The sequence below is a fragment of the Aquarana catesbeiana genome, linkage group LG03 (assembly GCF_042186555.1).
Source record: "Aquarana catesbeiana isolate 2022-GZ linkage group LG03, ASM4218655v1, whole genome shotgun sequence".
In the NCBI taxonomy this organism is placed as follows: Eukaryota; Metazoa; Chordata; class Amphibia; order Anura; family Ranidae; genus Aquarana; species Aquarana catesbeiana.
The window spans coordinates 635,547,275-635,575,074 of NC_133326.1; the positions used below are offsets into that span (position 1 = coordinate 635,547,275).

Sequence of the window (27,800 nt, forward strand, 5' to 3'; positions counted from 1 at the left end):
GTTTTTGCAGGTTGGGATGTCTGAGAGATTAGGCCTGAATATTTATGGAGTCTTCTCCAATCCCTGGGTGGGGATGGCCCAGAAGGTGGGGAGATAGGCCATAAATATTCTGGAGCCTGGCAGCGGGAGAGGAGAGCCCAGTGTCCAGTAGCCCAGAGGGGACCCCTGTACTGAGGGGGGCTCTGCCCCTGAGCAAAAGACAGAGCAAGAGAACCAGAGAGAGAAGCCAGGAGCAGCTGAAGACTCACATCCCTTTCCAGCCTCAGCTACGCTTAGCTGAAGCCATCCTGGAAGCCAAGATCGGGAGCTGTTCAGGAGGTGGTCTGTGCAGCAGTCAATTGAGCTTCAGGGTTCACCAAAGGGCCTAAGTGAGTAACCTCAACCACTACACCCCCGGAACCTGATAGAGGAGTAGCAACAAGGTGTAATACTCTGCTTACTTACTACCAAGGGACAGCTTAGTGCCATTTAATGGCTGTAAAGCTACCCTACACCTCTTGCTTGGGGATTTAAGGAACACCCAGGTATATCAGCATATTCTACAGAAAGAGAGCATCTACATTCAATAATTGGAACCATTTTTTTGCTACCAGTCCTCAGTTTGTATTCAAGTTAGAGTTCTGAGCATCCCATACCTTCCCTTACCAATCTAAGTTCATCCCCTAATAAACCAAAAACAAAAACCAAACACCCTTGACTGGTTCTTGACTATTGTGCAAGTGCTACAAAATCCCTGTTGCCTGGCTACGAGAGTAAGGGACAGTGGGGGAGCGCTACATTTGAAAGCATTCTTAGGCGCCTTTCACACGGACGGCTGTTCTGCCGCAGTTAAAAGCATATAATATGTTCTGTGAAATTCAAGACTCCAGGCACTGCGATCAGCTGCATTTGTACAATGAGATTACCTGCGTTTACGTGCCTTTAGCTGCGTTTGAACATTCTTGCCATTTCTGATGTGCTTCCTGTTGCTTTTCTTTTCTTGTTGTCGCTGCTATCCGCAGGAGAAATAGTACACTGCGATTACCTGCAGTTATGTGTGGATAGCTGCACTAAATCGCTCCTGGACGCAGTCAATTCTATTTTTTCTATCCGCACCGAACCGCATGTAACTAAATCGCATCTAAACGCAGTGTGTGAATGGGGCCATAGGAAAGCATTGTGTGCTTTTAGCTGCGGTAGAAAACTAGAAAATCCGCAGCCAAAAGCACAATTCTATCCGTCTGTGTGAAAGGGGCCTAACTTTCCAGCATTTCTTCACACCTGCCTAAAACGTTTGCATAGTAATGTATGTAAATGGCCTACAGCTATAGCAAGGACATTATTCAACTTTGGTCAAAGCTGCACAGTTTGTTTTTATCTACAGACGCCCCTTATCTGCATAGGAAGCTTTTAAGTAAAGATGAACTAACCCTTTAAAGTGGTATTATCACCCATTTTGAGCTTGAGTGTTTTATTTTACCAGACATCCCAAGTCTCCCGCGAGCCTCAGGAGTCTCCCGCATTTGGCTGCAGGCTCCCGGACAGCCACAGACAGACAGGAGCATACCGAGCATCCGAATGGAGTACGGCCGCTTTGTATGTGGTTGAGTGACAGGCGGATGTAAGGCGCTGCGAGCTGAGGAAGAAGGGGGACAGCCCATACCACTGTCCCCAGCCTGCTGCTGCATGGGTACTTTTTATGGGGTTGGTCCAGCCGATTCAGCAGGGAAAGAGGGGGGTGGGCGGAGGCAGAGAGAAGACTGTGATCTGCAGGCTGTAGCAATTAAAAGAAAAAAAAAACTTTCCCCTGTCAAGCAGACTCTTTCTCCACTTTCGGCTGCCGCTGCGCAGTGATCTCCTGTGCGACAAGTACATGACAGTCCCGGTCTGCCTGGCGGATTGATATAGAAGAGACCAGAAGAGACTGGGCCTTGTGCAGATCACGGCGCCCAGTCTTCTCTCTGCCTCCGCCCACCCTCTTCCTTCTGGGGAATTCCCTGACTGGGATGGCTCACCAGTCCTACTGCAGCCAGACCCCAGGACCAGCAGCCGGACCCTTGGCTCCAGCAGCCAGACCCTTAGCCCAAGCAACCAGGCCCCAGCCCAAGCAGCAAGGGCCTATCAGCCAGACCCCAGGCTTCAGCAGCCAGACTCCAGGACCAGCAGCCCAGCTCCAGCAGCCAGACCCATGGTCAAAGCAGCCAGACCCATGGTCCCAGCAGCCAGACCCTTGGTCCCAGCAGCCAAACTCCAGGACCAGCAGCCCAGCTCCAGCAGCCAGACCCTTGGCCTCAGCAGCCAGGCCCCAGGACCAGTAGCCCAGCCCCAGCAGCTAGAAGAAAAAACAACTCCTGCGCACAAGTGGATCACCATACGGATAGTACAACAACACAGGTCTTGCTGCACTCAAGGACGGGGAATCCTAGTAAACAACGAGAGAAAAGGGCCAAGGCTAAGCTCTGATGAAGAAGGGATGTCCCCTTCGAAACGCGTCAGCTGGTAGTGATGCTTGTGCGTTCCTCCACGACCCTTGGAAGGTATCGCTCATCCTAGGTTGCATGCTGTCAGTCGGTGCATTTCACGTTGTGCCTTCCTCTACAATTGCGTGTGAGTTGTTTCTTTTTTACCATTTTATTCAATAAATATTTTTAAAAGATAATGCACAAGGCTGGTGCGCCCCTTTTTCCCTTTTCTCCAGCAGCCAGACCCTTGGTCCCAGCAGCCAGACCCCTGGCTCCAGCAGCCAGAGCCCAGGCTCCAGCAGCCGGCCCCTTGGCCCCAGCAGCCGACCCCTTGGCCCCAGCAGCCAGACTCCAGGACCAGCAGCCCAGCTCCAGCAGCCAGACCCTTGGCCTCAGCAGCCAGGCCCCAGGACCAGTAACCCAGCCCCAGCAGCCAGACCCTTGGCCTCAGCAGCCCAGCTCCAGCAGCCAGACCCTTGTCCTCAGCAGCCAGACCCTTGTCCTCAGCAGCCAGACCCTTGTCCTCAGCAGCCAGGCCCCAGGACCAGTAGCCCAGCGCCAGCAGCTGTGTGATCAGGCTGCATTTCATTCGGCACTGGTAAGGCTGCATTTGATGGGCACTGGTATAGCTGCATTTAATTGCCACTGATCAGGCTGCATTTATTTGGCACTGGTAAGGCTGCATTTTATTGGGGGGGTCGGTGCCAGCGCGAAGCGTCACCTCCCTGAAATGAGTTTGAAACCTCCCTGAAATTATTTTTTTTGCAGGTTGGGATGTCTGTTTTACCCAACAGAATGCTAGTTACTAAGAGGAGAAGAAAGCTGTTAGGCACAAAAAAATGTGTTTTTCCAGGCACTCTTATTGACATTTATTGCGGCCAAAAATGCACAAGAAGCTCCTGTCCTTTATTCTGAGCATTGGATTACTATGGGGTGTTGAGATAATGGAAACCAGCTTCAAATCACTTGGGTGTGAATGGGGGTTAAAATGAAACACAAAGGGGACCTACCTACCGTTCAAGTCAGTGGATGTATGCAGCTGTACAGTCTCTTTGCAACAGTGTTATACCCAGACATGCATGTCCAACATATTTCCTAAATGCAGGCATTTGACATTCGGAAAATACATTGGATGCAAAAAACCATCACTATTTACAAGAGTGTAATCACCTAAATGGCAGGCTGTACAAGGCCCCTGTGGCTCCCTGGGTGCAGGAAAGTGCCGCAAACATGAAAAATCTCTATGTCCATAAACCCTAAACCTGGGTTCACATCTGAGCCAAGCTGGAGCTCGCATTTTTTTGCACATTTTGGAGCATAGGGCAGCCCATTCACTTCACAAAACGTGCAGCAAACGCACGCCTGCTACCTGCGCTTGGGGCGCCATTAACCACTTGCCCTCTGGTTTATCCGATTTACCCCCCCCCTTCGTGGCCAGGCCATTTTTTGCTTTTTGGCACTGCGTTACTTTAACTGACAATTGCGCGGTCATGCAACACTGTACACAAACAAAATTTATATCATTCTTTTTTTCCCTACAAATAGCGCTTTTTTTTTTTTTTTTGTGGTATTTGATCACCACTGGGTTGTTTTGTTTTTTAAATATACTTATCTGCTCTGTTGCAGTGGTTTTGCACAGAGCAGCCCTGATCCTCCTCTTCTCGTGTTCCTCTTAGCTGATTCTGGCCCATCCCTCATGTCAAATGCCCCCTACAGCAAGCAGCTTGCTATGGGGGCACCCGAGCCGAGCTGCAGCTCCATGTGTCCATTCAGACACAGAGCTGCAGTTTGGCCCTGCCCCCTCTCTCTCCTGATTGGCTTTTAACAAATATAGACACTCTATTACCAAAAGTATTGGGACGCCTGCCTTTACACGCACATGACCTGTAATGTCATCCCAGTCTTAGTCCGTAGGGTTCAATGTTGGGTTGGCCCACCCTTTGCAGCTATAACAGCTTCAACTCTTCTGGGAAGGCTGTCCACAAGGTTTAGGAGTGTGTCTATGGGAATGTTTGACCAGTCTTCCAGAAGGGCATTTGTGAGGTCAAGCGCTGATGTTGGATGAGAAGGTCTGGCTCGCAGTTTCCACTCTAATTCATTCCAATTGTGTTCTATTGGGTTGAGGTCAGGACTCTGCGCAGGACAGTCAAGTTCCTCCACCCCAAACTCGCTCATCCATGTCTTTATGGACTTTGCTTTGTGCACTGATCCAAATCATTTGGTGGGGGGGGGGGGGGGGAATAATGGTGTGGAGTTGTTTTTCAGGGGTTGGGCTTGGCCCCTTAGTTCCAGTGAAGGGAACTCTTATGGCATTACCAAGAGTTTTTGGTCCATTTCATAAGACTTTATGGGAACAGTTTGGGGATGGTCCCTTCCTGTTCCAACATGACTGAGCACAAAGCAAGGTCCATAAAGACATGGGTGAGTGTGTTTGTGGAGGGGGAACTTGACTGGCCTGCACAGAGTCCTGACCCTAACCCGATAGAACACCTTAGGGATGGATTAGGGCGGACACTGTGAGACAGACCTTCTGATCCTTTATGTAGAATGTTTGGAGACCTCTGTTGTATGTTATGGAAAGTCAACCAGCAGAGTCTGAGATGGGGAAATCGTATTATTCACATAATATTCTAGATTAAGGGATTTATTGGATACATTGAATATTTTATAGATAGATTTCTATTGTACTGAATTAAAGTTTGTATGAATTGTTGTAAAGGAGGAGAGTTGTACAATGACAGTCCCTGTGGAGAGGTGACCCGCCAATCTTTATTTATAGCAGTACAGAGGGGACAGCACCTTCCATCAGCAGAGACACAGGTCACATGACCTATCATCAGCGCAGCCAGGGCCACGTGACCTTCCTCCCCCCCGCAGCGCATGCCCGTTCCTGACTCCTCCGTTGCCGGTGGCGGAAGCGGAAGTTGCGTTAGCCGGCGCTGACGCAGGCGGAAGTGTCAAGGGGAGACGGGAATGGCGGCGGCGGTGTCAGCCGGTGTCAACGGTGTGCCGGCACAGGACGAGCTGGTCCGCTCGGTCACCTTGTACCGCCGCCGGCCCCGGCTGCTGACGGGCACGGTGCTGCCGTTCTGTATCCTGTACCCGGCCTGGCTGTACCTGTGGGTGTCGGTGTACGGCGTCGATGAGTACCCGGAGGCCGGGCTCATCTGCCTGGCGGCGCTCGGGGTCGCGCACGTGCTCACCGTGCTGTCGGGGCTCTGGTCTGTGCACGCGCACAGCGCGCTCTCGTGCTCTAAGGTCAGTAGGTGGGGGGGGGGGATGGGCGAGGTTGGTAGTTGGGGATCCCTGACAGCTGTACTAGGGGTGAGGAAATCCCGGTCTGTCACCGCTATGGGGGATCTCATTTCTGGACTCTCCCTGAATGATGTCACATACTGATTGCAGACCTAGCTGTCACTATGAGATTATAGGGGGACACAGAGACCCCCCCCCATGTCAGGACTCTTTCCTCATTGATATTGTTGGGGCTCCAATAACAAGCGGAGATCCCCTTTAAATGTGTGTGCCAGATTGTAGAATGAATGGGAGGATGAATGACAGGATCTTCTGTTGTGGGTGTGATCTCATCCATCTCCCTGGTGATGGGACACTATTCCTCCCAATGAAGGGGGCACCGATCCTCCCCCCTCCTTACGCCAGTGATGGGGGGGCACCGATCCTCCCCCCTCCTGACTAGTGCCGGGCGGGGGGCACCGATCCTCCCCCCCCCCCCCTCCTGACGGTAGTGCCGGGGGGGGCACCGATTCCCCCCCCCCCCCCCTCACGCCAGTGCCGGGGGGGGCACTGATCCCCCCCCTCCTCCTGACGCCAGTGCCGGGGGGGGCACCGATCCTCCCCCCTCCTTACGCCAGTGATGGGGGGGCACTGATCCCCCCCCCTCCTGACGCCAGTTCCGGGGGGGGGGGCACCGATCCTCCCCCCTCCTGACTCTAGTGCCGGGGGGGGGCACCGATCCTCCCCCCCCTCCTGACGGTAGTGCCGGGGGGGGCACCGATCCTCCCCCCCTCACGCCAGTGCCGGGGGGGGCACCGATCCCCCCCCCCTCCTGACGGTAGTGCCGGGGGGGCACCGATCCTCCCCTCCCTCCTGACGCCTGTGCTGGGGGGGGCACCGATCCTCCCCCCCTCCTGACGCCAGTGCCGGGGTGGGGCACCGATCCTCCCCCCCTCCTGACGCCAGTGCCCGGGGGGGGGCACCGATCCTCCCCCCCTCCTGACGCCAGTGCCGGGGGGGGCACCGATCCTCCCCCCCTCCTGACGCCAGTGCCGGGGGGGGGCACCGATCCTCCCCCCCCCCTCCTGACGCCAGTGCCGGGGGGGCACCGATCCTCCCCCCTCCTTACGCCAGTGATGGGGGGGCACTGATCCTCCCCCCTCCTGACGCCAGTTCCGGGGGGGGGGCACCGATCCTCCCCCCTCCTGACGCCAGTGCCGGGGGGGGCACCGATCCTCCCCTCCCTCCTGACGCCTGTGCCGGGGGGGGGCACCGATCCTCCCCCCCTCCTGACGCCAGTGCCGGGGTGGGGCACCGATCCTCCCCCCCTCCTGACGCCAGTGCCGGGGGGGGGGGCACCGATCCTCCCCCCCTCCTGACGCCAGTGCCGGGGGGGGGGGCACCGATCCTCCCCCCCTCCTGACGCCAGTGCCGGGGGGGGGGGCACCGATCCTCCCCCCCTCCTGACGCCAGTGCCGGGGGGGGGGGCACCGATCCTCCCCCCCTCCTGACGCCAGTGCCGGGGGGGGGGGCACCGATCCTCCCCCCCTCCTGACGCCAGTGCCGGGGGGGGGGGGCACCGATCCTCCCCCCCTCCTGACGCCAGTGCCGGGGGGGGCACCGATCCTCCCCCCCCTCCTGACGCCAGTGCCGGGGGGGGCACCGATCCTCCTTACGCCAGTGATGGGGGGGCACTGATCCTCCCCCCTCCTGACGCCAGTTCCGGGGGGGGGCACCGATCCTCCCCCCTCCTGACTCTAGTGCCGGGGGGGCACCGATCCTCCCCCCCTCCTGACGGTAGTGCCGGGGGGGGCACCGATCCTCCCCCCCCTCCTGACGGTAGTGCCGGGGGGGGCACCGATCCTCCCCCCCTCACGCCAGTGCCGGGGGGGGGCACCGATCCCCCCCTCCTGACGGTAGTGCCGGGGGGGCACCGATCCTCCCCCCCTCCTGACGCCAGTGCCGGGGGGGGGCACCGATCCTCCCCCCCCTCACGCCAGTGCCGGGGGGGGGCACCGATCCGCCCCCCCCTCCTGGCGCCAGTGCCGGGGGGGGCACCGATCCTCCCCCCCCCCTCCTGACGCCTGTGCCGGGGTGGGGCACCGATCCTCCCCCCCTCCTGACGCCAGTGCCGGGGTGGGGCACCGATCCTCCCCCCCTCCTGACGCCAGTGCCGGGGTGGGGCACCGATCCTCCCCCCCTCCTGACGCCAGTGCCGGGGTGGGGCACCGATCCTCCCCCCCTCCTGACGCCAGTGCCGGGGGGGGGGCACCGATCCTCCCCCCCTCCTGACGCCGGGGGGGGGGCACCGATCCTCCCCCCCTCCTGACGCCAGTGCCGGGGGTGGGGGGGGCACCGATCCTCCCCCCTCCTGACGCCAGTCCCGGGGGGGGGGCACTGATCCTCCCCCCTCCTGACGCCAGTCCCGGGGGGGGGGCACTGATCCTCCCCCCTCCTGACACCAGTCCCGGGGGGGGGCACTGATCCTCCCCCCTCCTGACGCCAGTCCGGGGGGGGGGGGCACTGATCCTCCCCCCTCCTGATGCTAGTGCCGGGGGGGGGGCACCGACCCTCCCCCCCCCCTCCTGACGCCAGTGCCGGGGGGGGGGGGGCACCGATCCTCCCCCCTCCTGACACTAGTGCCGGGGGGGGGCACCCGATCCTCCCCCCCTCCTGACGCCAGTGCCGGGGGGGGCACCGATCCTCCCCTCCCTCCTGACGCCTGTGCCGGGGGGGGGCACCGATCCTCCCCCCCTCCTGACGCCAGTGCCGGGGGGGGGGCACCGATCCTCCCCCCCTCCTGACGCCAGTGCCGGGGGGGGGGGGCACCGATCCTCCCCCCCTCCTGACGCCAGTGCCGGGGGGGGGGCACCGATCCTCCCCCCCTCCTGACGCCAGTGCCGGGGGGGGCACCGATCCTCCCCCCCCCTCCTGACGCCAGTGCCGGGGGGGGCACCGATCCTCCTTACGCCAGTGATGGGGGGGCACTGATCCTCCCCCCTCCTGACGCCAGTTCCGGGGGGGGGGCACCGATCCTCCCCCCTCCTGACTCTAGTGCCGGTGGGGGCACCGATCCTCCCCCCCTCCTGACGGTAGTGCCGGGGGGGGCACCGATCCTCCCCCCCCTCCTGACGGTAGTGCCGGGGGGGGCACCGATCCTCCCCCCCTCACGCCAGTGCCGGGGGGGGGGGCACCGATCCCCCCCTCCTGACGGTAGTGCCGGGGGGGCACCGATCCTCCCCCCCTCCTGACGCCAGTGCCGGGGGGGGGCACCGATCCTCCCCCCCCTCACGCCAGTGCCGGGGGGGGCACCGATCCGCCCCCCCCTCCTGGCGCCAGTGCCGGGGGGGGCACCGATCCTCCCCCCCCCTCCTGACGCCTGTGCTGGGGGGGGGCACCGATCCTCCCCCCCTCCTGACGCCAGTGCCGGGGTGGGGCACCGATCCTCCCCCCCTCCTGACGCCAGTGCCGGGGTGGGGCACCGATCCTCCCCCCCTCCTGACGCCAGTGCCGGGGTGGGGCACCGATCCTCCCCCCCTCCTGACGCCAGTGCCGGGGTGGGGCACCGATCCTCCCCCCCTCCTGACGCCAGTGCCGGGGGGGGGGCACCGATCCTCCCCCCCTCCTGACGCCGGGGGGGGGGGCACCGATCCTCCCCCCCTCCTGACGCCAGTGCCGGGGGTGGGGGGGGCACCGATCCTCCCCCCTCCTGACGCCAGTCCCGGGGGGGGGGCACTGATCCTCCCCCCTCCTGACGCCAGTCCCGGGGGGGGGGGCACTGATCCTCCCCCCTCCTGACACCAGTCCCGGGGGGGGGCACTGATCCTCCCCCCTCCTGACGCCAGTCCGGGGGGGGGGGCACTGATCCTCCCCCCTCCTGATGCTAGTGCCGGGGGGGGGCACCGACCCTCCCCCCCCCTCCTGACGCCAGTGCCGGGGGGGGGGGGCACCGATCCTCCCCCCTCCTGACACTAGTGCCGGGGGGGGGCACCCGATCCTCCCCCCCTCCTGACGCTAGTGCCGGAGGGGGGGCACCGATCCTCCTCCCTCCTGACCACAGGTGGTATGTAATCTTTTTACTCTGACTGACCCCCAAGGCTGAGGAATTGTTTTACTCTCTCTCTGGGGATCGTTCCACTCCCACAGGCCACAATCTAAAGGACAGTATACTGACCTTTTATGTAGAATGTTTGGAGACCTCTGTTCTATGTATGGAAAGTCAACCAGTAGAGTCTGAGATGGGGAAATCTTATTTACATAGTATTCTAGATTCAGGGATTTATTGGATACATTCGATATTTTATTTTTACTTCTATTGTACTGAATTAAAGTTTGTAAGAATTATTCATTTATCTCTACCCTGCATCACTAAATATTTATGCATCTAAAAATATACCGAAGACCTTTTTGTTTTGTCTCAGCCAAGGTATGTGCCTGCAGCTGACTAATCTATGATTGCAACTATCAATTCCATCTACTTTAATACATGTCAGAGTTAGACTGCATGTGATAATCTATGAACACGGATTCTAGTTCTGTGGGTTACACATCTTGAATTTGTGAAAAGTGATCATAAAAAAAAAAAATGTTGCCTGTGCTAACCCCTATCTTATGTTCTTAAATACACCACTTATGTTATACCAAAGAGTGAATAAATATTATAAAACAGTGAAAAATTATCATAAGTGCAATATGCCAGTGTCTCCTCAAATCATATGATACACCAAAATAACTTCACTCAAGCCTCCAATCAATGTGGGAAAAAAAACTCAAATAAGTAAAGAAAAAAATATATAAAATATGTATAATACATAATAATAAATCAATCAGTGTCCAGTAGGGGTACAACGGATCAAAAAACTCACGGTTCGGATCGTTCCTCGGATCAGGAGTCACGGTTCGGATCATTTTCGGATCAACAAAAAGAAATCTCCCCCACTGTAATAATATATTAGCAGGGTTTGTCAGAGTATTGGCACTGCTGCCATCCGATCTCTCCCCTCCACTGTACAGATCAGTACACAGAGGGGAAAGAGGAACCATGACATGACACCGGTTTGTTTACAAGTGATCGCTCCGTCATTTGACAGAGTGATCACGTGGTAAATGGCCGCTGCTCCGGAGCTAGGCTGAAGCCGCAGCCTTTCCTAAGGCCGAGACAGCGGCGCGCTCCGCGGAGCGCATGTGTGCCGATCTGAACAGGTTGAACCATTCGGATCACGGATCGGTGACAATCCGTTGCACCCCTAGTGTCCAGGGTTACTGCAGGTTTAAATGTGCCAGCTAATTAATAAATCCCACTGCAATCTTTCCACTGTGAATGAACTATTCCTGTGCACTTTTATCCTACATCCGTGATTCCATGTGACTGATCCACCAATTTAGTGACAACACCACCACCATATGGATTGGCCACTCACCAGATATTGGTATAAACACGCTTTTGGTTCATTAAAAAGGGTAACCACTCCACTCAGGGTTTTGAACTATGCTGCTCCCAGTAAAATAGGTACAAGAGGTATCCGTCCTCATAAAAAATTAACAGTAATCATTGCGCAGTATATATGTACAGTTTATTTTATAAAAGGGTTAAAAAGGACTATAAAACTCACGTGCCCATAAGTCGGCACCAAACTTGTCCATCGGTTTAGATGGGTGAAGGTTTCGCCGTGTATCTCCTATGCCGGCGTGCGTCTCAAGACTCGCTATCGCCCGGTAGGAAGTGACGTAGTCTTTTTCCCAGCAGCCTCTACGCGCGTTTCGCAAATACAATTGCGTCATCTGACGCACGCCGGCATAGGAGATGCATGGCGTTTGGGGACAGGGACGATTGGTGCGGCGGTGGGGGGAGTTACAATCAATCACCAATCTCCCTGTGTGGCTTTCAATAAAGCATCTGACAGCTGCTTCATCAGTGATGCATATTACTGCCACTGTCACATGACCTTAAAAAAATAATCGGTATCGGCGAGTACTTGAGAAAAGGTATCGGTGCTTGTACTTGGTCTTAAAGTGGTAACCCTGCAACCCTACTCGTTGGGACAGAATTAAGTGATTATAAAGGAAAATATAAAAATGTTCTACTTGCCTGCTCTGTGAAATAGAATTGCACAGAATGGCCCCGAACATTCTCTTCTCGGGTCTCTTCCACTCGGGGCTCTTTCTCGGCCGCTTCCCATAAGGGGCACTTTTGCATGCTTGCTCCCGAGCCCCATTGCTGTGTCCATTGACGCACACAGTGGAATTCGGGCCGGCTCCCATTTTACTGGCTTCGATTGATGGCAGCGGGAGCCAAGAGCTCCCGGTGCACCAGCAATGTCAGCGAGACCCGGAAGTGAGGGAAGAGAAGAGCAGACGTGCTCAGCGCTGGATCAAATGAGGGCTCAGGTAAGTAAAAGGGGTGGGGCGGGGGGCCAAAAACCATGCCTAATTATTTTTTGCAACTTAAAGAGGAGTTCCCATTTTAAAAACAAAATTAAAAGTCAGCAGCTACGAATACTGCAGCTGCTGACTTTTAATAATCGGACACTTGTCTGTCCCAGGGTCCAGCGATGCAGGGGATAAAAGACCCGCTCTATTCGTTCGCCGCGATTGGCCGCTCAGTCATCTGGGACCTGTAATGTGTTCCAGATGATTGACAAGAGGGAGGGGGCAGAGCTGAGCCCTTCCTGCACTGAGGGGAAGTGATGTCACCAGCCCAGGAACTGATGGAGGCAGACTACAAGGGACCCCTAGCAACAGCCATTTAGAGGTAAGTAAAAAAAAAAAAAATTTTTTTTCTAGGAACATTCATGCTTCTTTTTTTTTTTTTTTTTTTTTTTTTTTCGGTGGAACACCACTTTAATGCAAAGAATGCATTAATGTAAAAAGTGTTTAGGCTTTAGAACTACTTTTAAAGTATCAGGTAGTGTCCTGCTTGCTGACAGCCCAAGGAAGGAACAATAATCAGGTTAGAAAATCTGCCCTGATAGTGATTGTTCTTCTCTGGGTCATCCAGTTCCTCTCTCCTCCATTTTGCTTTGACATAACTTACAATTTCAACAGAGCTGACTTCGTAAGTTGGAATTCCTTGTTCAGTGTTCTGAAGATTGACTGCCCTAGGGTTGTGTTCCTGATTGGCCAGCGCTATGTTCAGAGAATTGGCAAACAAACTATTCAGTTGGGGTTTACCTACTTTTTACATTCTTGTCCACCCACAGTCAGTGCCAGTAATACCAGTCCAGCTGTTTAGGAAACACTGCAATGTGCTTGTAGTAATCACAAATAAGGGGTAGATTTTTATTTTGACTGTTCAGTGCTTGTCAACAGATATGATATTAGAGTGAAATATACTTTTGAGTAAACTGGAATGACGCATGCTGACAGTGTTTATATCTCTTCACAGGACCCAAACCCAAAGACTGCAACATTCGCTAAAGTCGTACCATATCCCAACAATGGCTCTGCGGAGCTAGTGCCGCTACTCAGAGAGAAGGTGAGACCACAATAATTAACTTTTTGTTGTAGTAGAATATATTTATGGTAAACATGAGCTCTTATCTCTGGTATACTGGCTGATTAGTATAAATAATGTACATGAAATCACATACTCCTTGATACCAGCAATGTGTCAGCTGAAACCAGTCCTACCCAAAGAAAGTTTCATGCCAGTGTTTTCACAATATACAGAGTAACTTATCTGTGTAACCGATCTTTAAAGACTGACCGTGGCCTTATAAACTTTAACATAGTTCAGGTTGTCATGCTGGTCTTGAAACCTGCAATTTATGAAACAAATAAACCTGGAGGCAGAGCAGGCCCTTCATAGTGAGCAGATTTATTAGCTCAGACACAGAGGTATTATCTCTTGGATGTGTACGTGATAAAGCCGACATCTGCCAGCAATAAAAACATCAGATTTGGATAGAGGACCTTTTTAAAGAGTTTCATAAAGTGCATTGGCTTATATACTTTTACAGTCGGGGAAAGATCACTCACCATGTTATCCAGCAGCTTGATTAAACGTAATTGATCCAGACAGACCAAAAGGATGCCTTTTAAAGGATTAAACATATTACCTGTTTTTTTGGATGAACCATGTTCCAGCAGCTGATGCCCCTACCCCCAGTGACTGCGAGCGGGCATCTTCACCAGACGACCGCTGTCATTCTTTGAAAATAACCCGGCAGTGACCGGCCCCCTAGCCCTCCCGTTTTACTTACCTGAGTCCTGTATTTCTGTCGGCGGAGATGCGCTCTCCCTCTCTCCACGGAGTCCCGGCTCTTGATTGGATAGATTAATAGAAGCGCAGCCATTGGCTCCCGCTGCTGTCAATCAAACTCAATGACGCAGGTGCCGGAGGGTGGGGCTGAGTCCGGCATTCATGTCTATGGATGCAAATGCTGGACTCGGGAGCGCGCCCGCAAGGTAACCCCCCCCCCCGGGAGAGCGCTTCTAGGGGGTTATCTGATGTGGGGAGCTGCCGGTGGACCCCAGAAGAGGATGTTTGGGGCCACTCTGTGCAAAACGAGCTGCACAGTGGAGGTAAGTATGATATGTTTGTTTAAAAAAAATAAGAAACGAGCCTTTACAATGGCTTTAACTACAGCTGCATGAGAAAACTCTATGCAGGTTCTCATTAACAGATTGCTCTGTAACAAGAGGGCTCCTCTGCCCACCATGTCCAGACACCTGGACTAACTAATCTCTGCTCCCTCCCTCTGTGCGCTCACATTCCCTGGAGTTATGAAGACTGGCACAAGCAGATTTTGCAAAAGTGTCTCATGCATTCTAAAAACGATGAAGAATGCGCCAAATTCATGTACCTGTCTAGAACTTGTAATTAAATTTAACTCATGCTGTTCCCTCTTTATATGTACGTGAGTCAGTGCAAAATCTGTCTGAGCCAATTTTTCTCTCTGTACGCCAAAAGAGTTGGTTCTTATTAGCTCCACTTTTACATTTGGTGCATTCAATGCAACACAATGTAAAAGTGGCGCATTTTAGATCTGAATTTGATGCATGAGTTGCGGTCAGAACGCCTCCCATGGTCTCTTCCAGGACTTCTCCTGAGTCTCTCCTATTTTATGGAACAACCCACGCCATTCTGTCCAACTATCTCTTACTCTGTCCACATTTAGGCGATCCCTGAAAACTTTTCTGTTCAAAGAAGCCTATGCTTCCACCTAACTGTACTTTTATTTTCTCCATCAGCCCACCCCACACAGTTATTACCTTTTGTATTACTTGACCCTCCCTCCTAGATTGTAAGCTCTACTGAGCAAGGCCCTCTGATTCCTCCTGTATTTAATTGTATTGTAACTGTCCTGTCTGCCCCCATGTTTTAAAGCACTGCACAAACTGTTGGCGTTATATAAATCCTGTATAAAAATAATAATTTGTGCACGCTTCTGTCCAGAAGTTTTAGGGAACAGCAGGGAAACAGACAGCAGCGGCCAAGCTTAAAAGGGAAAAGAAAACGTTTGTAAGCAATATTTAATAGTGCCATTAGGAATTTGTGTCTTAAGGGAAATGGAACTTAGTGATGTGGATTTAAAGTGTAACTAAAGGCAAAACTTTTTGTTAGATTTGGATAGAGTGGAGAGGTATTGGAACACGTGTCAGTTTTTACTGCTGTCTGTGCCCCTGTTTGTCCTGTTTACCATTATCCTCCAAAGTGAAAGTAAGAAAATCCCAAATTTTTGGTTGACACTAGGTCAGTAATAATAGAGGGGAAATTTTGCAATGGGGACACTAGTTTTGGTGACAGCTCAGGATTTTCTTTCACGTCCTGTTTTGGCTATGGGACAGGAAGTGAGGGGGAATTCTCCCCAATGAGACACAGATGGGAAGAAAAAACTGATGGGTTAAAACCCTCCCTTATTCTATCCAAAATGCATTTAGTTACACTTAAATATTAGAATTGCCGAAGGGGAACAGTTTAGGGAACGTCTGTAGTTTCATCTGAGATGCAATGAGCTCTGTTCAGCAAGAACAGAGCTATGTGCACAATTAGTGTTATAGCAGTTCTTTTATAAGACACAGAAGGATGAGCAATGCTTTATAGCTGATGTTTCCCCTGGAAAGATATATGATACTAAATTTAAAATGTATGTGTAGTCAATACGTTTGTTCCAATTTTAGTTAGTGGGGAAGGCATAGAACCCCTGCCAAACTTTTATTCCTGTCTTTAAAGGGGTTGTAAAGGTAAAAATTTTTTCACCTTAATGCATTCTATGCATTAAGGTGAAAAAACTTCCGACAATACCGCCGCCCCAGCCCCCCCGTTTTACTTATCTGACGCCTCGAAAGTCAGCCGCTCGCTCCCGACATCCATTTCGCCGCTCAGCCTGGCCGCTGATTGGCTACAGTGGATGGATTGAAAGCAGCGCAGCCATTGGCTCGCGCTGCTATCAATCACATCCAATGACGCGGCGGGCCGAGTGATACAGTGAGCGGCTATAGCCGCCGGCTGTATCACGGGAGCGCGCCCGCAAGAACTAACCATCATGCGAGGGAGCTCGCATTAAGGTGGTTAGTTCTTGCGGGGAGGAGCTGAAACAGCCGCCGAGGGACTCCAGAAGAGCAGGTTCGGGGCCACTCTGTGCAGAACGAGCTGCACAGTGAAGGTAGTATAACATGTTTGTTATTATTTTTTTTTTAATTACCTTTACAACCCCTTTAACTTTATTTTCACTAAGTAATTTCACCCTCTTTATTTGCCCTGATGACCATTAAGAAGTGAGGATATATTTTTCAATTTGAATACTTACTCCAGTGACTGGTGTCTAAAAGAGACATTCACCTCACTTTTGTAGAGATGTCTCCTCATTCCTTGTATCTCTGGGACAGGAAGTTAAAGGGAAAACTTTGGGACACAGGTGGGAGAAAATATCATAAAACATGTATCCCTTACCTACTCTAACACTGAAAACATTTTTGGTTTACATTAGGATTGCACAGACTGGTACATGTATCGGTAGTCATGCAAATGCTCCGATGGCTGAAACCAATGCTTTCAGGCTCGGTTCTTTCAGCTGTCAGAGGGATTCCCCCAGTGAAAGCTGAAATGTAAAAAAAAAAAAAAAAAAGCCAGCATTTCTCTATCTATTAAGGAGCAGGGCTGCTGTGTCCTTAACCAATGACTCATTCACGTGTCAGTGGGGTTCCCCTGTTGACAGCTGAAGTTTAAACTGAAGTCTCCGCAATTGGAGCTGTCAAAAAAAAAAAAAAAAGAAAAGCAGCCGCAAGGTTTACCAACAAAACAGAGACAAAAAGAAACATTGTTTCTTTTTGTCTTTTTCTTCATCTACAGATCAAAGGGATGAACTTCCCTCTACAGATGAAATCAGTTTAAGGGCCCATTCACACCAGAAACTGCACATAACTGCGTTTTTGACTGCATGTTTACATGCATTTGAAGCGCGCCTGACGCATGTTTTGTGCTGCGTCTGCAAGTGCATTTTTTAATACGTTTTTGGGCTTGGCATGGGGCAGTGCATTGGAAGCATGTTTGTAGCGTGTTTCATGCATTTGCGGTGCGAAAAAATGCAGCATGCTCCTACCTTGTGGTTTTTTTTTTGTTTTTTTTTTGAACTGCACTGCAATGATGTGAATTATGCCCATAGGATCACCTTGATATTGGGCTGTCTATGAAGTTAGAGTGCAGTTCAAAATGCATTAAACTGTGTTTGGTGTGAAAGGGCCCTAAAGCAACCTGTCAAGTAAATTTTTTTTTTTTTTTTAATGTTCCTCTGTATTAACCCTTAATTCCTTATTCTCAGTTTAATCATTTTCCTGATGTTTTTTTTTCATTTTTATTGTTCACTTTTATTTTTTAAACTATTAATTTAAAATTTCTTTTTGTTTGCTTAGTTCGTTAATATTTTTACACCTTTAAAAGGAAGGTCCGCCCACAACTGCAAAATTAAGAGCCAGTAGATGCTGGCTTTTAATAATAGGACACTTACCTGTCCTCTCTCCTACTGGCCCAGTGGAAGGAGGAGGAGTAGGAGGTAGTCGAACGGTGACGTCAGCGGCCGTGGCTCCTGGAAGTGGGGACAGGATACCTGTCAGACAGGTATCCGCTCCCCCCTCCCCCCCAAAAGGTGCCCAATGTGGCACCGGAGGTGGGGAGGAGACAAATGAGCGGAAGTTCCACTTTAACTTATATTTACACGTTTCACATTGAAAAAAGCACACAAAAAAAATGTATTTCATTTGTAAATAACTTTTCCAAGCTTTGCTCCATTGCTGATAGCTAAAGTGTAAACAAAACCGTTGCGGTAGGTATCAGTAATTGGTATCGGTGTGTGCTGAAAATCAAAAAAAGTATCAGTACTCATAAAAAAAATGGAGTTGGTGCATCCCTAGTTTACATAAACGTTAATGAATCATCAGGAACAGATCTAGGTTGTGAAAAGTGGCATCTTGGGGGTAAAAGGGTATACTACTTAAAGACAAGGTGTCCTCTTTACTTATATCTCTGCTTCTTTATGACACATTGAATTGACGCAAGTATTGTATTTTGTACACACTGTGTTAGAGAGAGACTTCTTATCCCATGGCCGGGGCATTTGTATGGTGTCTGTGAGGTACAGGAATTAATCTGCTTCATGGTTTGTAGCGGCTGATTTGTCCAATTCAGTCCTTTGAGTACTGGAGCTGTCTTTATTTTTGATTGACAACCTATAAATTATTCTTCTAAAATAATTCCTCAGATTTTTTTTTTATTTAAAGCATGTTTTTTTTTCCCACTTTTTCTGTTTTCTTTCCCCAGAGTGAAGATGGGAAGGAGACCCTGTCATTCGAGTTCCAAAAAATCAAATATTCCTATGATGCTGAAGAGAAGAAAGTTTTTTTTCCTGTTGTGTTTCCGTTGGAGCGTCCCTTGTCCTATTACCAGAGTTCTAAAGGATACCTAGAAGAAGCTGATATCAAAGCTGCTGAGAAGAAATATGGAATCAACAAGTAAGAGCTGTCTTGGTATTTATTTTGTTTCTTGGGCATTGTGCTTAATTGGGTATAGCAGCCAGGAAAACCGTTTTGTGTTTTTTCCTTCCTGCATCCCGTGAAGCTGGCCTGAGATATGTTGGTCTATGGATTAATACAGAGCGTGCTCACATCCACAATTCATTATATGTTCCTTTGTGTTGTTTACAAAGTGCAAGTTCAAATGGACTCCCACTAACGCCCTAACATGGCCGTCCTCTCCGTTAATATTGGTAATTTGAATCCTTTGTTTGGGTGTCACTGTGGGGACTTTAAAGACTGAGATCTATGTGATTGTTTTATAGTCTTCCAGATTATAATGCATAAGCAGCTTAAAAATTGCTCTTGCATCTTGCAGTTTTGACATTGCTATACTGGTTTAGCTTTTTGTTGCATGTCAGGAATACCCAAACTAAGGGAAGTCTGATGAAAGGAAGTTTTTTTTTATGAAGGTTGCAGTATTAAAAAAAAGGATTTCTTTAGTAATGTCTGAAGAGGTCCTTCAGAAAAAAGTATATTTGTACCCCAAACTTTTTTTTTTTTTTTTCTTTCTTGTAGTTTTGGCTAGAGTAGAGTGTCCTGGAACAAAGCAAGATGTGGGAGTAAAATATGAGAAAATCCCCTGATGACAACCAGGTCATCAGGACAAATGGAGGGGGAATCTCTCCAGTGTGGGACACAGAACGCAATAAATATCAGAGTTCTAAATATTCTTTTCCGATAAGAATATTTTTTTGCTACAGATATACTTAGGACCTGTTAAGACTGGGCTGTTGCGATACTGCACATTATGCTCATTGGTGGTTTTGCCATTTATTGTGTTTGGCACCCCAAAGCACCTCCACAACGCATGGTAATAGACCGCTTTATCAAAAATGCAGAAGGTTCAAGTTTTGATCCATTGTGGTGTGTTTGCAACCCATTCCAAGGAAAGGGCAGCCTTAACACAGCCTGAGATATATAAACGTGTCTTATGCACGCACTGTAACAGGCTACCTTGGTATGAATGTGTCCTTAGCGTGATACTAAACACACACTGTTTAATTTACATTGTCCCTTCTATTTCTGTAAATGAATGATGGCATTGTAATTATTTTTAATAAAAATAAAATTGAAGTACCTTTTTCCTAATCGATATACAGCTGTCACATGACCCAGATCTCTCCCAGCCTGTCTGCAGGGAAACATAAGCAGGAGGAGCTTCTAGTCCTCTGCTGCTGGCCACTAGGGAGGAGCCGAACACCCCCCTGTTCGGTTCGCACCAGAACATGCGAACAGGCAAAAAATTTGTTCGAACACGCGAACACCATTAATGTCTATGGGACACGAACATGAATAATCAAAAGTGCTAATTTTAAAGGCTTATATGCAAGTTATTGTCATAAAGTGTGGACCTGGGTCCTGCCCCAGGAGACGTGGATCAATGCAAAAAAAAGTTTTAAAAACGGACGTTTTTTCGGGAGCAGTAATTTTAATAATGCTTAAAGTGAAACAATAAAAGTGTAATATCCCTTTAAATTTTGTACCTGGGGGATGTCTATAGTATGCCTGTAAAGGGCCGCATGTTTCCCATGTTTAGAACAGTCTGACAGCAAAATGACATTTCAAAGGAAAAAAAGTAATTTAAAACTACTCGCGGCTATTAATGCATTGCCGGTCCGACAATACACATAGAAGTTAATTGATAAAAACGGCATAGGAATTCCCCACAGGGGAACCCCGAACCAAAATTAAAAAAAAAAAATGACGTGGGGGGTCCCCCTAAATTCCATACCAGGCCCTTCAGGTCTGGTATGGATATTAAGGGGAACCCCGGCCAAAATTAAAAAAAAACGTGGGGTCCTCCCAAAAATCCATACCAGACCCTTATCCGAGCACGCAACCTGGCAGGCCACAGGAAAAGAGGGGGACGAGAGAGCGCGCCCCCCCCCCCCCTCTTGAACCGCACCAGGCCACATGCCCTCAACATTGGGAGGGTGCTTTGGGGTAGCCCCCAAAACAACTTGTCCCCATGTTGATTAGGACAAGGGCCTCATCCCCACAACCCTGGCCGGTGATTGTGGGGGTCTGCGGGCGGGGGGGCTTATCAGAATCTGCAAGCCCCCTTTAACAAGGGGACCCCCAGATCCCGGCCCTCCCCCCTGTGTGAAATGACCTACCATTTCACTAAAAAACTGTCAAAAATGACAAGAGACAGTTTTTGACAATTCCTTTATTTAAATGCTTCTTCTTTCTTCTTCTATCTTCCTTCATCTTCTTCTGGTTCTTCCTCCGGTGTTCTCGTCCAGCATCTCCTCCGCGGCGTCTTCTTCCCTTCTTCTCCTCGGACCGATCCGCATCCATGGCATGGAGGGAGGCTCCCGCTCTTCCCTTCATCTTCTTCCCTTCATCTTCTTCCCGGGCCGCTCCGCATCCATGCTGGCATGGAGGGAGGCTCCCGCTGTGTGACGCTTCTCCTCTTCTGACGGTTCTTAAATAACGGGGGGGGGCACCCGGTGACCCCGCCCCCCTCTGACGCATGGTGACTTGACGGGACTTCCCTGTGGCGTCATGGGGAATGCCACAGGGAAGTCCCAGCATGTCCCTGTGCGTCAGAGGGGGCGGGGTCACCGGGTGCCCCCCCCCCCCGTTATTTAAGAACCATCAGAAGAGGAGAAGCGTCACACAGCAGGAGCCTCTCTCCATGCCAGCATGGATGCGGAGCGGCCCGAAAAGAAGATGAAGAGAAGAGCGGGAGCCTCCCTCAATGCAGTGGATGCGGAGCGGCCCGAGGAGAAGGGAAGAAGACGCCACGGAGGAGATGCTGGTCGAGAACACCGGAGAAAGAACCAGAAGAAGATGAAGGAAGAAAGAAGAAGCATTTAAATAAAGGAATTGTCAAAAACTCTCTTGTCATTTTTAACATTTTTGACAGTTTTTTAGTGAAATGGTAGAGGTACTTTTGTACCCCCTTACCATTTCACACAGGGGGGAGGGCCGGGATCTGGGGGTCCCCTTGTTAATGAGGGCTCCCAGATTCCGATAAGCCCCCCGCCCGCAGACCCCCACAACCACCGGCCAGGGTTGTGGGCATGAGGCCCTTGTCCTCATTAACATGGGGACAAGGTGTTTTGGGGGGCTACCCCAAAGCACCCTCCCAAAGTTGAGGGCATGTGGCCTGGTACGGTTCAGCAGAGGGGGGCGCTCTCTCGTCCCCCCCTCTTTTCCTGCGGCCTGCCAGTTTGCGTGCTAGGATAAGGGTCTGGTATGGATTTTTGGGGGGACCCCACGCCGTTTTTTTTTTTTTTAAATTTTGGCACAGGGTTCCCCTTAATATCCATACCAGACCTGAAGGGCCTGGTATGGAATTTAGGGGGACCCCTCACGTCATTTTTTTTTTTTTTTTAATTTTGGTTCGGGTTTCCCCTGTGGGGAATTCCCATGCTGTTTTTATCAATGAACTTTTATGAGTATTGTCGGACCGGCAATGCATTAATAGCCGCGAGTAGTTTTAAATGACTTTTTTTCCTTTGAAATGTCATTTTGCTGTCAGACTGTTCTAAACATGGGAAACATGCGCCCCTTTACAGGCATACTATAGACACCCCCCAGGTACGAAATTTAAAGAAATATTACACTTTTTTTGTTTCAATTTAAGCATTATTAAAATCACTGCTCCCGAAAAAACGTCAGTTTTTAAAACTTTTTTTTGCATTGATCCATGTCCCCTGGGGCATGACCCAGGTCTCCAAACACTTTTTATGACAATACCATGCATATATGCCTTTAAAATTAGCACTTTTGATTTCTCCCATAGACTTTTAAAGGGTGTTCCGCGGCATCGAATTTGCCGCGAACACCCCAAATTGTTCGCTGTTCGGCGAACTTGCGAACAGCCCATGTTCGAGTCGAACATGAGTTCAACTCGAACTCGAAGCTCATCCCTACTGGCCACATGTTCAAAATAAAAAAACAGTCTTTTGGGATAGAGTAAAAATAAATTAAATATCAATAAACTGTTTTAAATTGTCATACAAATATATATTTCTCTTTCGTTCATTGACAGACACATGGCTACATTATTCAGAACCATAGGGTTATACCGCCCCCTACAGCAGTAGGACACTAGGCAGAAAAAAAGACTTGGCTACGCCTATAGACAGTCCTAGGTGGTATACACCACCCTCTCTGCTATAGGCTTTCAGTTTTTTTTCTGCGTAGTCAGGAGTAAGGACCTAGTTCCCTGCTGGAAACTATAGTCCCGGGGATTTTGTTTGTTTTCTTTTTTCCTGGATTCTTCTCAGAGGAGATCTACAATCAGCTGTCGGGCTGGGCGATGGGCTGGACACTAAGATCCAGTGGTCTGGCCAGCGAGCGCATGCAGACCGCAGCTACGTGCTAGGTCGGCCGTGACATAGCCCCACTGGACGGGGGCTGGCCCTGCAAGTTAAACTTCTCGCGAGGTCGCATACACCCGGGTCTCGGCCTGTGTCGCAGCGTTCCTCATGGCTGACAGCCCCCCCCACTTCGGTGGCGAGGGGATCTGTCTGGCATCGTTACCAGCACGCTTCACTGGATCAGTAAGTACAGGGTCTCCTTTCCTGGACGTGGCGTGGGGCACGGGTACTCCCTGGGGTGGTCGGTCCATCCAGGGTTCTCCTCCACCTCTCTCCCCGGATGAGGCCCAGGCTTCTGACCTTGGTGCTTTTGGACACACTGTACCCCCCCTTCCATCCTCGAGGTTGCTACTGGGGGGCATCCCTTGGGCCCACCTGTTGCAGTGATTGGGCCTAGGAGGCGGGTGACTGGGCATCCACGATCGGGGGACTGGCTGACCGGGCGCAGGGTGGGTGGGTGGCGGAGGCCGTCGCTATCCATTTTTTGGTGTCCACCCTCCGTTCAGCGGCTCGGATTGGTCCGGTCTCCCCCCGATGGCAACGCACTCACGGCAGGCGGCTGAAAATTTAGGCCGTGGCTTTGCTGCCTACCAACCTGGTGCTGGTCCCCCCGCGGGCGGCCGAAAATTTAGGGCTATCTCCTTTTCAGTGTCCTTTTAGGTGGGCTCAGCGCGGGTGCTCCTGATGCTCCCTGTGAGGGGCCTCGGCCTGGGCCCCCTGTGAGGGGTCTCAGTGGCGCCTCATGTGGTGCCTCGGTCAGCGTCCCCTATGTGTCCCCTAGATATACTTAGGTCCTGTTAAGACTGGGCTGTTGCGATACTGCATGTTATGCTCTTTGGTGGTTTCACCATTTATTGTGATTGGCACCCCAAAGCACCTCCACAATGCATGGTAACGGACCACTGTATCAAAAATGCAGCAGGTACAAGTTTTGATCCATTGTGGTGTGTTTGCAACCCATTCCAAGGAAAGGGCGGTCTTAACACAGCCTGAGACATAACGTGTCTTATGCACTGTAACAGGCTACCTTGGTATGAATGCGTCCTTAGCTCTCCCAGCCTGTCTACAGGGAAACATAAGCAGGAGGAGCATCCCCTATGTGGGGTCTCGGTTAGCGTCCCCTCTGTGTGGGGCCTCGTTCTGGGGCCCCCCTGTGTGGGGCCTCGGACGATCCTATATCTGGCTCTGCCACCACGGACGTGTCCCACCTTGCGGGGTTGGTGGCCACGCTCCCTGTCCTATCAGGGAGTGAGGATGATTCCTCCACAACCGCAGTGGTGCACGAAAAGGCGCTGGTTGTCGCACTTATTATATCTGTGGGGGAACCTTTCAAGATGGAGGATTCAGCGGTGGCTGAGGCGGAGGGCTGGTTTCCCATTTGGCACCCATAAGCCGGCTTGCGTGGCAACAGCGTTCCCTTCTCCCTCTTATTTTGTCAAAGACTGGGAGTGTCCAAAGTGCCCTTTGTGCTTCCGAAAACGCTTGCTGTAAGGTACCCCTTTGAGGAGTCCCTTCTTCAGAAGTGGACTTTTCCACCAATAGTGATTCCCCCCTGTCTCTAGGATGCTCAAGGCAACCATGATTCCAATAGAGGAATCGGCTTCTAAAGATCCAGCTGACATACCTGTAGGGGGAGCAGAATTCCCCCCTGCCTTGCTACATTGGTAAACTTGTTGGTCTAGGCGCTGCAGTTTGTCTGCTATGCCTCTTGGCCACATTTCCCCTGGTTGCTGGGTCTATTTCCACAGTGGTGCTTAGACAGCAAGCCCTGTTGCTTCAGAGTGTGATTGTCCCGGTTCCCATGTCGGGAACATTTTCGGGGGGGTTTTATTCAAACCTGTTCACAGTACAAAAGATGGAGGGCATGGTACGTCCAATTCTGGACCTCAAGGCCTTGACCTGCCTTGTGTTGGTACAGAAGTTCAGGATGGGGTCCGTCGGCTCGGCAGTGGCACCCCTTCGTCATGGGGACTCTCTGACTTCTATCGACATCACAAATGCTTACTTACACATTCCACTATGTGACCGATTCCAGCAATTCCTCCATTTTGCTGTGGGTGCTGAGCATTGTCTGCGTGTGGTGTTGCCCTTTGTTCTTGCCATCACTCCTCGAGTGTTCACAAGGTGTTGGGCCCCGGATCTGGCGTGGTTACGTCAGTGGGGGTTTGCGGTCCTGGGCTGCCTGGACGATCTTCTGCGAGCCCTCGACTACCACGAGGGGCAACGTTAGCCCCTATACTGACCTTGACAGATTTCAGTTGGCTTCTATACTATCTAAAGTCTGCTTTGGCCCTTTCCAGAACATTTGGATTATCTGATCCTGATCCGAGCTTAAGCTCTGGCCAGAGTGTTTCTTCCTCTGGACAAACGCCAGAAGTTGCATGCTTAATTTTTTTTATTTACTGTTGTCCGGCAGGTGGGCTTCCCTGCGGACCTGCATGTCGGTGTTGGGTCTGATGGCATCTACCCTTTTGAGGTGATTCCATTTGCATAGTTCCATAGAAGCTCCCATCAGGGAGATCCTGGCATAATTGGACAAGTGCCCGAGGTCTCTGGACAATCTGATTCGGCTGAGCCAGGAAACCGGAGGTTCCCTGGTCTGGTGGCTTCGCTCTCCGGTTCCTCGGCAGGGTAAATCCTTTCTCCCCTTGTATTGAACAAGGTGACCACCAATGCTAGTCTGTCTGGGTGGGGAGATGTCCTGGGACTGAGCTCTGCTCAGGGTCAATGGACGCTGGTGGAATCCGGACTACCGAGCAATACTCTGGAACTTCGAGCGATCAGACTATGTCTGGATCGTGGACAGATTTACTTCGGGGGCTCCCCCCCGGGAGTCTAACCTTGGATGTAGAAAGCGCATAAATCCTGGTCTGAGTCACCGGGCATTCATCGTCCTTTCTCGGTGGCTCTGATTCCGACCTTCCTTCATGGGGGGTTAAGCAAGAATGGGCCTCAAGTACCATCAATGCCCAGGTGTCAGCCTGGGTGGTCTTCTTCAGCATCCCCTGGTCTTGCACTCCCTGGTGTGTACCTTTTTTATTCGAAGGGGTTTTGATGTCTGTTTCCACGGGTGCGGTCTCTTCTACCACCGTGGGATCTGAACTTGGCGATTCCGGTTCTCCAGAAGTCTCTCTCACAATATTCTGGAGATTCCACTGCTTACTCTGTCTCAGAAGGTGGCCTCTTGGTGGCTATCACCTCTGCAGGGTGTCGGAAATGGTAGTGTTATCTTGTCGTACACTTTACCCAGGGTTACACAAGGTTAAGGTGGTTCTTCGCCCTTTTCCATCGTTCCCCGGTTTTCCATTTGAATAAGGAGAGTGTATTGCCTTCCTTGTGTCCCTGGTCAACACATCCTAGGGAATCTGTCTTATCTGCCCTGGATGTGGTTTGGGGGATTTGAGTGTATTTGGCAGCCACTGAGTCCTTTTTGGAGGTCAGCTTCACTGTGATCAGACGGGCCAAGAAAGGGGCTGTCTGCTTCTTCTGCGACCATTTCTGGATGGATCGGACAGGTGATGACTCTAGCCTATTATGTCAGGGATCGGTTTCCTCCTTTCCCTGTTACGGCGCATTCTTTTTGGGCGCTCAGTGCTTCTTGGGCCTTCTGTCATCAGGCGTCCGTTGCACAAGTTTGCAAGGTGGCCACTTGGTCGTCGGTGTACACTTTCACAACATTCTACGAAGTGGATGTGTTGGCATCTGCTGAAGCCTCTTTTGGCTGCAAGGTTTTTCAGGCTGCTGTTTAGAGGGTCTATTCCCTCTTTAAAGGGTATTGTTCAGGTTGGGCTCAAGATTGTTCTGTGTTGAGCTCCTGTTACTTGGTTGGCTCTTGCGTTAGCCTTGGGATTTTTCGTTGTCCCACCCCTCATGTTTGGCACTGCTTTGGGACATCCCTATGGTTCTGAATAATGGAGCGCTGTGTCTGTCAATGAACAAAAGAGAAAATGGGATTTTTGACTTGCCGTAAAATCCATTTCTCTGAGTTCATTGACAGACACAGCACCCACCCCTCTAAGGAGTTTTAATACTTCCGACACTGTCTATTACTAAACTGAAGGCCTATAGCAGAGAGGGGGGTGTATACCACCTGCCCATAGGCGTAGCCAAGACCTTTTTTTCTGCCTAGTGTCCTACTCCTGTAGGGGACGGTATAACCCTATGGTTCTGAATAATGGAGCGCTGTTTCTGTCAATTAACTCATTTTTAAATCAAATGTTTATTATTTTTTGGCAATAACATGAAGTGGGCAGATTTCTGCCAGTCACAGGCTTTGTCACACCCCTCCAGTCTGTTTCTTAGAATAAGAGGGCGGTGATTCCTCCTTTTAATCTACATGTAATATCCCACCCCTATTGTGTTTAGCTGGTTAGTGGCCATGGAGGAGGAGGGAGCGGGCTGTCATTTACCACTGTGTATACACCCACATGTGTGACTCTATAGTCACTTGGGCTGCTCAGATGGGATGGGAATGAAATGCTCAGCATAGAAACTCACTGAACACTGAGTGTGCCGAATTGCCACCGCAGCTGCAAAATCCCTAGCTGAATTGGGGAAATGAACAGAAGGGGGAGATGGAGAACAGCAGGATCAACCAGGGTTTTTGCAGAATACAGAAAAAAAATCTCATAGTGACTGAGTATGAACAGCATAGAATACACCTTTAGGGGGGAGGGGGAACGGGTACCTGGTTTTGATAGGTACCCGTCCCCACTTCCTGGAAGACCTGGTTGCTTTGAGGTCCCCCAGAAGTTCGTCCACCCTCCTCCTTCTCCCGCCG

At 51.1% G+C, this 27,800-nt stretch overlaps 1 protein-coding gene across 1 annotated transcript in view; it reads left to right on the forward strand.

Annotated features, from left to right (window-relative positions):
• The first annotated feature begins 5,332 nt into the window (after positions 1–5,332).
• ATP13A1 (ATPase 13A1) overlaps positions 5,333–27,800 on the forward strand; it is a 69,545-nt gene continuing 47,077 nt past the window's right edge. Inside the window, exons 1-3 of the mRNA XM_073622518.1 lie at positions 5,333–5,699; positions 13,060–13,149; positions 18,433–18,623. Coding sequence (XP_073478619.1) covers positions 5,415–5,699; positions 13,060–13,149; positions 18,433–18,623 — 566 coding nt within the window. The 5' untranslated portion in view covers positions 5,333–5,414. The remainder of the gene's footprint in view (positions 5,700–13,059; positions 13,150–18,432; positions 18,624–27,800) is intronic.